Here is an 11,159-nt window from a genome sequence, read left to right as displayed (position 1 = left end):
GTTCTGCAGGAAAGGAAAAAATTTGAATGGAAGAGAAAAAAAAAAGAAATGGATGAGACATCCTTAAAGAAAAAAATGTGTATTTCCTTCTTCTTTTTCTTTTTTTACATTGGATGGAAGAAAAGAGAAAATACTCACAATTTACTATGTTCGTTAGAGAAGGATTTATAATATTATAATTTATAGATAATAGTGCTGTAATTTAAAACTTGTATAATTTATGATAATATTATATTTAAAAATTCTATAATAACTCACTTGTCTACCCTAATCTCTTCAACTCTTTCGCCCATTTTTTATGAATAATAATTTATAAAAAAAATAAAAAATAAAAAATGACTCATCTCTCCTATTATTATTATTATTTTTTTAGCATCACCCCCGCAGAGAGAAAATGTCATTAACTATTTGTCTGGCCAAATTTGAATCTCAATCTTGGGAAGTATCTTATCCACAAGGTTGGTTGGATGAGTGCGTCATACCAAGAGGGGTTGTCTTGGAGAGGAATTGCTATCTGGTTTAGTCAAAGGACATGTGAAAACAAATGGGATTGACACTAAATGTCACTCTCAAGGAAGTTTACAGGGTCCTACATTGCTAATTTGAAGCTTTAGAATCACAAAGCAATGCCTCAAACTTGTGGTTATATGTCTTCTTCAAGAAAAGTGCTCATTTTGGATGCCACTTATGTGTCTGGTTTATATGAATTAACTTTGACCACAACACGTGGTCTAGCTAGTTGTTGGGTCTCCCCATCTCTATCCAATTCTTTGTTGACACAATTATCTTCCCAACTTCTATAGTAAATTCCCTAAATTTGAGGAGGTAAGTCATCTTATCATATTGTAGACCAAGTATCCGCCAAGGATGACCTAATTCCCTCATAATTGTTTCATATGGATCCTCTTTTGTGTGTGTGCGTGTGAGTGTGTGAGAGAGAGAGAGATGTGGCAATAAGTCACTGTTTTTCAGATCAAATGGCCAGGATAGTTACACACAGCCCTCCCATTAGCTCTTTTGTATTATAATTATCTGTGGGCCATAATTTGCATTGGACACTAGCTAATCCATGCTTTAAATATTATATGTGGGCCATAAATTAATCATGATGGCAAGTGTTTTAAGGTGTGAACTCCACCAAAAAAAAAAAAAAAAAAAAAAAACACAAAACTTCCTCACATGCATCATCAAAAGTTACCATCATAACTTATTGAGTTCTAGTGGTTCTCCCTTTTTTCTTTTTCTATGGTAGGGCTTGAGCTGTAGCTTAATTGCAGCATCATTGTAATGTGGTTCAATCAGTATGCAAGTATTTGCTGCCTCCTTTGCCCTATGAGTGTCCTATATAGTAACAATTGAACATTTTTATCAATATTGCAAAGGGGCAGCGTAACTGCCCTTTTACTAAAAGTATGACTAACCCGAAACTTTTCGATTTATCAGGAATTTGATTTGGTTCACTTTACGAAACTTTTAGAAAAGATAATTAAGTAAATATACACGGTTTTTATTTCATATATATATAATGAAAAATAACGTGGCTTTCAAATCACAACAAAACAATTTTACTGTTGCGGTCAAATTCATTCTTTTGATGCAAGTGTAAACAATTATTGAAATTTTTTTTTTTTTTGTTTTTGGTTCCAACCAGCTAAATTGCTTGATACCAATTCCATCAAGTTGGTCCTACTCAGCGCCACATCTTACAATATATGTTCGACATTTATATATAATTATCAAAGATGCTTTTCCTAATTTATTTTGAAGTAAGTGGAATACTATATGATATGCAAGCAGGATGTTGATTACACTTTACCCATAGAATCTAATGTTTATTTGAATATTAAAAAGCATAAAGGTATTCATATACTTAGGAAGACGCTTTTCCTGAAAACTCACAACTAAAATCAATACTTATATATATTGTGGTCGTACATGCATTTGAAAACAGCAGAAAAATAAAAGGTTATTTTTGTTTAATTAAAGTGAAAAAGAACAATGATGGACTATGTACATTGTCTTTTCATGATCAATAAAAGTCCACTGACATTGTTTAACTTCGAATTATTTTATCACACATAATCATGCTAGTTCATTTCACTTGGTCATTAGTTTCTTTAATTTTTTCAATATTTCACCGGAGTATAACACTAAACTATGGTAAGAATAAGAATAGACCTTTAAGCTCAATTTTTTTTGGGAAAAAATGAAAGAAAATGAATGGATATTATTTATATACATATATATATTTTATGTCTTTAGTATAAATTTTGGACCGAAGAGAAAGGAAATGAAAGTATTTGGAGAATTGGAGGGATACTTAAAGATTGACAAGTTAGTTTTGTAATCCTTCAAAAAGTGGGATGATATGGAAAGAAAGACTAGTATTTTTAATAAAATTTTGTTAATATTAAATTAATTTGCTCTTATTTTTATAAAAGATAAAATATATTAAAAAATAAATAATAATAATCAGAATAAAGAAAAATAAAAGACATATACGATGGTAAATTCATTAAAATAATTTTTTTATTTTTATTTTTTTTTCACTTTATTAAACATAGCATTAAAGAAAAATCTTAACTAGACTGACTTGCAAACAATGATGATAAGACGAAGAAGGTGTGAGCCTCATAGCGGATTTCATGGTTTATTTTCTTTGTTTAATTCATAAATTATGAAGTTTGGGATCACTAACAAATTATCTGATTGCACCTTTGAATCTATGTTTGATTTATCAGATCAAATTAAAATCAAATTAAATGCAGAGAAATGTAGATACAAGAAGGGGTTCACACGATGGACCTATATATATAAATATATATATGGAACGCCATGGGGTGCGTGGAAATTGCTTTAATTTGTGCCCATAATACCATGATGGGCATGGTGGACTGAATCTTGAATGGGCCAGCCCGACCTTTCCTTCTTCCAAAGAACAGAACAGAACATGGTTGGATACCAATACCATCCCTCTCCTACTTTAAACATTCAATCATGGACGAGGTGTCTCTGTAAATTTAGCTGCTTGTACATTGTACAAGGCCATGTGTATGGGCTATTTTTTCTCCTAACTGAGTTAAAGGCTCTCACCCAGTCCAATCCCTCTTTGATTTGATTAGGAATCTTCAGCCGGAAAGTCAAGATTTTTAGTAGTGGGCAACCTTCTAACTATAATATAATAAAATAATCTAAATAAAAATAATATACATAGTATAAAAATTAAAATATTAATATCAACAAACTCGAGATTTTTGGTAACCCATAAAAACAATTGGGCTAAAGGAGTATGGGCCAGTATAGCCCAATTTGCGGCCTGCTATAGAAAATAAAATAAGAAAAATTACAACCAAAATTTATTTCTCATTAAAAAATAAATAAGTTTAAAGTTTTATAGGATCAATGAGTTACACTTTAAAGATTTTTTTCATTTATAAAATTTGTTACTTAGTAATATTGCATTATAATTTAAATAATAAATATTCTATAAGAAATTTAATAAAATGTATTTTTTTATATGTAAATTTATCTCTTATTTTGTAAGGGTATATATAAATGTTTAAGTCTAAATTTTATATCTAATTTAGTAAAGGTATAAATAGAAAATTTAATAACTTAAAAAAAAAAAAAAAAAGGTCAAAAGTAAGACCTTTTGGTTTTTAATTTTTTTAAAACTTTTTTTTTTTTTTTTAATGAAAATAGTAGACCGTTGCTAGTAATTTTTCCTTGATTCTATGGCTTAATAAAATAACAATAGAAAATTGCAAAAAAATTAAATTAAAATAAATAAATAAATAAAATAAAATAAAATAAAAAACCTAATAGGCTAATACTCGGGTAATACCCAATTAAATCTGCTCTCTGCTTTTGAAAAATTTCAGACCTTGGGTCCTCTCCTCTGCACCACTGCTTAGCGGCGAGAAGTTGAGGAAAAATAAAGGAAGAAGCTCTCCTTCAACCAGGTAATTAGGGTTTTTTTTTTTTGCATTGCAGATCTCTCTCCTCTTTTTCAACAATTTGTCAATTCACGGCCACAAACCACCACCGCCAGCCGTCACCTATATAACCTTCCCACCCATTGATTGCTCATCCTCACCATAACCAATTTTCCACCCACCTAACCCCAACACCAACCGACATACATCACACTCACCACAAACACGGCATCACACTTAACCTTTTCACGACTTCACCCACTGTGCTTCGTAGATTGCAATTCGACTGCCCCCTAATTGTCTCTGTTGTTATCAAAAAAATCAGGCATTCATCTCTCTATATATATGTGCGTGTGGTCAAATAATTTGAAAATTCTTTTAGAGACTCTACTAATTCTTCAAAAATTCAATCTTTCTTTGCTATCGATTGCAGCTAGGGTTTTAAAGTAAAATAAAAAATCAGTTCGATAGAATGGACCCTAAACACACAGGAGAGGTTTTGAGGTAAATTATTTCAATTTTCGTGTGTTATATTTGAACTATTATATATATATATATATATATGTATGTAAATTGTTCTGAATTGAGTTGTTTTGGTTTGAAACGCTTTGTGCAGGCATTTGGAGAAGCAGAATGAGCTCCTTATGGATGCATATAGATCCATATCACACGAATTGCATAAACTTCAGGTTGCTATCTCTCTCTCTCTCTTCTTTTTTTCTTTTCCATAAATAACTTCAGGTTGTTCTTTCAATTTCCATTCGGGTTGATTGTTTTGCTTTATGCTCATATCTTTTAGGAAAAGTGTAGATAAACATTGAAATATATAAGTGTAAATCATATTTACATAACTGAGATGTAAGTATAAGTTGTCTAACCATGCCGGTAGCTGATTCCTACCCTTTTTAGATGGCGGTACTTTTGATTTAATTCTTGAAAATTGGTGTATTCAGCGGCTGAAACCTTTTCAGTTACTTGCATAAGAAAACCATGCTAAAGCTAAACTAAATTTAGATATGAATCATATGATGAGCCCACAAGAGGAAAATTATAAATTTATTAGTATGATAAAGTTGGAGATAGAGAGTTATGAAGAAAATAGGAAAATAAAAAATTGAGCGCCACAATGAATGGTGGGGCATAGGACTGCTTCATAAACATACTTGCCCGCATACCATTAAAAGTGATGTGCGTTTGTAACCTTGAATAAAAACACTTGGGATGAACTTAAAAACAAATATTTACACATGGACGTGTATTTTAGCGTAAAACCATTTATTAAAAACTGTGATTTTCCCTGCATAATTCTGGTTGCGAAAAATGGAAGTCTCTACTGACAGAAAATTGAAAGTGTAATAATCAGTACTGAAAAAAATTGTCTGAATAAATATTCGGCAATCAATTTAGAAAATAACAATCTTGTAGTTAGCCTCCTTGTTAAAAAAAGATTGGGACTTGTCATTTCACACCTTGCTAAACCAATAGGCTGAGTCTAACAGGGTGTTTCATTCTGGTTATGCACTCAATATCTTGTGAGCGTTTTGTGGAATTAGTCCAGTTTTTGGTGGCAATATCCATATCCACACATTTATCGAAACAAATATCCATATCCACACTTGAGTATGTAAGGAGATGAGCATGCTACTTATATTGGCTGCATAATTCATTAAGCATGCACTTGGACATCAAAAAATATGATTCACTGCATTGTCCTGCAAAAGTTTGTGTTAATCGTTGAAGTAACCAATATCTGAATATAAACCATTATAAGAATTCCAATTTTGTATATTTGAGAATCCAAGCATGCAACAATATAATGACAAATCAATTATAAGATTGTTGAAGACTCTTAGAGATGTGGTTCGGACTAATATGTAGTATTTCTTATGAAGGATGAGATGTGATGGATTTTTAGGATATGTTCTTATATAGGATTCTAGAGGCAAATCCCTTGATCATTTGAACTATTCTGATATAGATATAAAACTGCAAACCTTGAACATTATTATAGAAATAACAAATGTAAATGTCAAGTTAACCCATAAATAATTGATGCACCCAGGTACTGAGACAATGATTTGAGGGGTGCAATTGAGCACCTGGGGTTATGAGGTTGGACTTAGTTTCATTGTTTCTCCTATTGCTTAACCTCACTTAGAAGTGTGGCCATAGTCATCTAGAGATTTTTTTTTTTTTGAATTGAAAATTGAGATATAAACTATGTTTACAAAATAAAAAAAGCACCCCTTTCTTTTTCCATAAAAAAGCACCCTTGAAATATAATTTTTTCTGCGAACTACCCCATGAATGAATTTTGCCACTACCCAAAATTTGCAGCTAAATCCAACTAACTAACTGGTGTTGGTCTGTGTTAAATGTTATATGAAATTACTTATTTGGCCTTACTATTTAAAATTTAATTAGCACAAAAAAAAATATACAATATGACAACTTTGTACCTAATACTGACGATATTGCTTTGCAAAAAATACAATTCCTTCTCATAGCTGAGCAGGCTCACTCCATCTTCATTTGCTCTCTTTATCTTTCTCTCTATTGCTCAGTTCTATCTCTCTATATCACTTAATTCTTAAACCACCATTACAGAAGAATTGCTGATTATCTTCAAAATTTGCTAACGAGAAAGTACGAATCACAAGTTAATATATAATGCAGAGTTGTTATGAAGAAGATAATATGGTCATTCCCAAATGCCATATAGAGATTGTGTAAGATAACCTCGGTAAGTTAATGGCAGACATGAAATCAAAGGGAAAAAAATAATTAAAATGCAGGAAGAATCCCACCACACCCCACAATGATTTTTACATTACTGCAACCATGGGTGATTCAAATGCTTGATCTAAAGCAAAACCCTCTTACAAAAATTTGCTTCACGATGCAAATCTCTTCATTCCTTGCTATTTATATCTATATATTTGGTAACCACAACAATAACATGCAAAATCAAAAAACTATCGCATGCCTTCTCTGTCCTGACCAGAAGAGAAAATTTTGAGAAAGAAATGATTGAGTGAGATGCAGCAATCCGTAAGGGGCTTGAGAGAGAGAGAGAGTTGTTGACCCGTTAGTGGTGAATAGATGTCAAATGATAAACTGGTATAAAGGGTAAAACTGGGTTTCCAAAAACAAATTTACATCACGTGCTTTTCATGTGACGCATTTACAGATCATTTCTTGACGAAAACTAGACGAAGGGTGTATGATGCAAAATGGTTCATAGTCCAGGGTGTTGATCTGGAAGAAAAAAAATAGTACTAAGGGTATTTTGAAAATATTTAAAATAATTTTTTTAAATAAATAAATAAATTACATATAAACTACATGTTGCCTTTACTTTTTCCATTATAAGGACACATTAGATGATAATCAGTTAATGTTGACCGTGAGAACTGCTCTTGAACTAGTTATTACATTTAAAATTTTCTCTAACACTAATTCTGAATTAAAGGTTTCCTTAGACAAGTGTAATTAATGATTAATTAATCAACAATGATGTGATGTTTGGTGAATGACATGTATTATGTGAGGCTGTCACTTTGAACCTGTTGGGCCTTCTCCATGCTCGGTCAAATGCTTTTACTACTTTGCTTAAGTGTGTATGAGTGACATTTCTGAGAGAAAGTGGTGTAAATGAAGAAATCTAATGGTGAAATAGGTTGAAGAAATGCCAATTTAATAATATTTCTGTACTCTCAAAAGTTTTGGTCTGCATGAACATCCCACTTCAACTAGATCTATAGCACACATAAGTTTTGGATTTATTATATAAAATATGTGTATAGTTTCTTGATATATTTGTCGTGGTTTATTTTTACACTACATTAAATTTAGTAAATGTTTGTTTGGAATGCAATTTCAAAAGAGATAATGCTGAAGTTTCATGATTTGTAATTTGTAGGTAGAGGAAGAAATGCTCATGCGCAAGTTCTATGAACTAATGTCAGCTCAAGGTTTAACAAAAAAGGTATATCTTCCCCAGAGCTTTATCTATTTATCCAATTTTTATATTCCCAGAGTTTTTTCCTTGGACTGGACTTCCACATTAGTCCTGGTTTTTGGGTGTTTTGGGGAACCATGACCCAAGTACAAACTCAATAAAGTAAATATAATTCCTAAAGTAAATGATTTCCACCTGTTAACAGGGTTTTCTGATTTGAATTATTTTCATATTCTTTTTTTCATTGGCAAGAAACTCATACACCCATGTACCGCTATGGGGACTTGAACCTTCACCTCACTTTGGGTGGTGAGAAAGTTCTCACCACCCAAAGTGAGGTGAAGGTTCAAGTATTGTATACCTTCTCGAGATTGAGGAGATACCACTGGGGTACAGTCTCTGGTAATTTTTTTCATATTCTATTTACAGGAGAAAGTAACCTGAGGCCTATAGATAAAATCTGTTGATTTTTCTGGATTTGGTTACTGTGGATAACCTTTGATCTGTCAAAGGGAATAGGGGAAACCCTATTTTTTTTATGAACTTTTATTGTCACTGCCACCTATGATGTTACTTCTTGTAGAACTCCTTATGATTGGGGTAGCCGGAGCCCATGATGCAGCTGTTTGGCTGGGCCTTTCCCCGTCCGCACACACACACGCACACACCCCAAAAAAATATATATATATATATATATCCCGAAAAGGAAAAAGGTTCCAAAAATAGAGTTCCCCAAGAGTCGTGAATTAGATAAATGCTAAAAGAATAATATTTAAAATCTGAAGCATGGTTAGGGTTTAAATTGATTCCGCTGCTGTCAATTTGTCCATTGGTTGATTTCTTTTTTCTTTTTAATATTTGGGCAGTTTGTTCAATGGCAATCACTATGTTCATTTGTCTGATGTTGTATTATTGCAGAATGAAGACAATAGTGGTTCAAATAATGGCGAAAGCGGACAATCTTCAGCAATGGTTGCAGTTGGTGATGAACAGTAGTGTGGATGTCAAACTCTGATAAGATGTAAATTTTATATTTTTCTCTTTCGGTTTTGGTCAATGTCTTGAATAGAGACCTTTCTTTTTCCCTTACTGTTGACTTAAACAACATATGAGTAAATAATTCTTGTTACCCTGAAATCCAATTTGCATCCTCTAATCATTCCCCTAATGTTTCTTCTATTGTGTTTAAGCATATAATGAACCAACTTGAATTAAGTGTGACAAAAAATAAAATGTAAGGATTGCTCGGGAGAGACACTACTAAGTGAAATTGGAAATGGGGCTGCTAGAACTTCAAATGCTACCATGCAAAGAAGGTGTTCTTTGTATAATGAGAATCTGTGACTCAAACAGCCTCTTCTTTTGGTTGCCTGCAAGTAGTGATAGCTTTTCGTCTTAAAGGTGATATGCTCTTGTTTAACATTTTGTTCACCTGTGACCACCATGTTCTGTTTGTCTAACATTTTGTTTGCTCTGCAGAATGAAGACAATGGTGTGGATGATGGCAATTTGAAATTGGGCCATCCAGAGCATCATTAATTATGTGGCTAGCAATTAAGAATAGGATTGATGTCAAGTTTGTAAATTCTCTCATACATGAATTACCATTTTTTTTAATCTTGTGTGTTGAGAATAGTCTTTTTTTTGTAATTATTTTATTTTATACCACTGTTTATTTAGCATCACACAAAAATAAATAAAAATTTACCAGTCACTGTGTATCTAATCTAAATCAATACAGTGTTGAACAAAGAATTCATGTAGAAGTGCCACCAAGTATCCGGAAAATTTTAAAATTAATTCATAATCCATGCGCCTACAATTGTCACATTACTAATATATAAAGAATGACTATTCGAAAAACAAAAAAACAATTAAAGAGAGCTAATTAACATACAGACATGTACCAATTAAGTGACCAACTTTACATAAATGGAACACTGGAAGGGTATTCCATGTATGGTGACGTCAGTTGCATGGTTGTCGGACCACCATAGTAGCACATTGGAGCCAAGGATCGTCCATAATCACATTATCCAACTTGGATCATCGTATACAGGATCAGTAGCAGTATTGTATGTGACATCAAATTTAATCCAATCTTCATCATTCATCATCATCAAATTTGGATCATAAAAAATTGGAGTAGTGTATGTGACATCGCTAACAGAAGAAAAAGAAGCACCACCAAGTCCAATGCAGTCTTTATCGTCCATGTTCACCATCATCATCGAATCTGCAGGCATTGAGAGATCGAACGGAACGGGCACGTAAAGATCACTGAAGAAAGAAATTGGGTGCTCAATAATAGGGTCCGATGCGGGCATGAAATAACCAGAATAGTTTTCTTGTGTAGCAAGAAAGCTATCATCCAGATTTTGGTAATTAGACTTCAAGAATTGAAGTCTAGTTTTGACGGCTTCAAGCTTTTCTTCCAATTTGATACCAAAGTTTATCAATTGTTCCTTGGACGGATTGTTAAACTGGTCATCCCAAATAGTGTACTTGATATTCTTGTTGGTCTCATCATCATCATCATCATCATTATTTTTCTTGTCATCCATTTTAACAAGTACTGTAGAAGTACTATTACCTGTTGATCTATTTCATCAGCCTTCTTCTTTGGGTTGTCTTCTTCCAAGAAGTGAGACAAATCAAGAATCCACTTACAACGATTTTTATAAGATTGCTTCTTATACAATGTGAACATGCGTTGGATTGCATCAAGATCTTTAGGCCATATATAAGACTGTTGATCATCACCATAAACAACTGTACAGACTTCTACACCACATAGAATGGATAATTCAAAAGTCTTATTTTCCAAACCCTTTCATATTTAATATATATATATCCAGATTTGTTAGATTGAATATCATATATATTACGTCATATGATTGAGTGGAAGTTTTCATATTTAATTTGAACCAAATTACTTACTGCCCCTTTTATTTTATTCACACACAAGTCTGGATTAAGTAAAACTGGTTTGGGCTACACAATTCCAGTAGCCAAACAGCCCTTGTCTCCCTCAAAACCACACGTACTAGTGGCCGCGACGGCAGCGAAGAACAGACAAGTTTCGCGGCGACGGCGGCGAGTCTTGCGTGCAGCGATTACTGTAGATGAATAGGATTTCTTCCTCGCTTGAACAAATCTGTTGCAAGCACGGATCGCGACCCTCTGCTACTTTCGGCGATGACCCTCTGCAACATCCGGCGAAGACACTCTGCAACTTCCGACGACACAAAACAACAATGAAG

General features: G+C 32.9%; 1 protein-coding gene across 3 annotated transcripts; it reads left to right on the top strand.

Moving 5' to 3' along the window:
* The first annotated feature begins 3,835 nt into the window (after positions 1 to 3,835).
* On the top strand, positions 3,836 to 9,578 carry LOC132285164 (uncharacterized). 3 transcript variants are annotated; one of them, XR_009472453.1, is made up of 7 exons: positions 3,836 to 3,962; positions 4,369 to 4,439; positions 4,552 to 4,624; positions 7,858 to 7,923; positions 8,815 to 8,917; positions 9,087 to 9,297; positions 9,376 to 9,578. XR_009472453.1 is itself a non-coding variant. In XM_059787330.1 (5 exons), exons 2-5 carry the CDS (start codon positions 4,408 to 4,410, stop codon positions 8,890 to 8,892), a joined length of 249 nt encoding a protein of 82 aa, XP_059643313.1. In that variant the 5' UTR covers positions 3,836 to 3,962; positions 4,369 to 4,407; the 3' UTR covers positions 8,893 to 9,033. The 3 variants fall into 3 exon arrangements, 1 of the variants encoding a protein (XP_059643313.1); XR_009472454.1 differs by having other exon boundaries at positions 9,136 to 9,297; positions 9,376 to 9,576; XM_059787330.1 differs by lacking the exons at positions 9,087 to 9,297; positions 9,376 to 9,578 and having other exon boundaries at positions 8,815 to 9,033.
* Positions 9,579 to 11,159: the final 1,581 nt, after the last annotated feature.

Source organism: Cornus florida, unplaced genomic scaffold (assembly GCF_030987335.1).
Source record: "Cornus florida cultivar Cherokee Brave unplaced genomic scaffold, ASM3098733v1 CherokeeBrave_3.0.0_Hap2_Chr11, whole genome shotgun sequence".
In the NCBI taxonomy this organism is placed as follows: domain Eukaryota; kingdom Viridiplantae; phylum Streptophyta; class Magnoliopsida; order Cornales; family Cornaceae; genus Cornus; species Cornus florida.
Note: the sequence above shows the minus strand (reverse complement) of the source record. Positions and strands in the feature narration are given on the sequence as shown.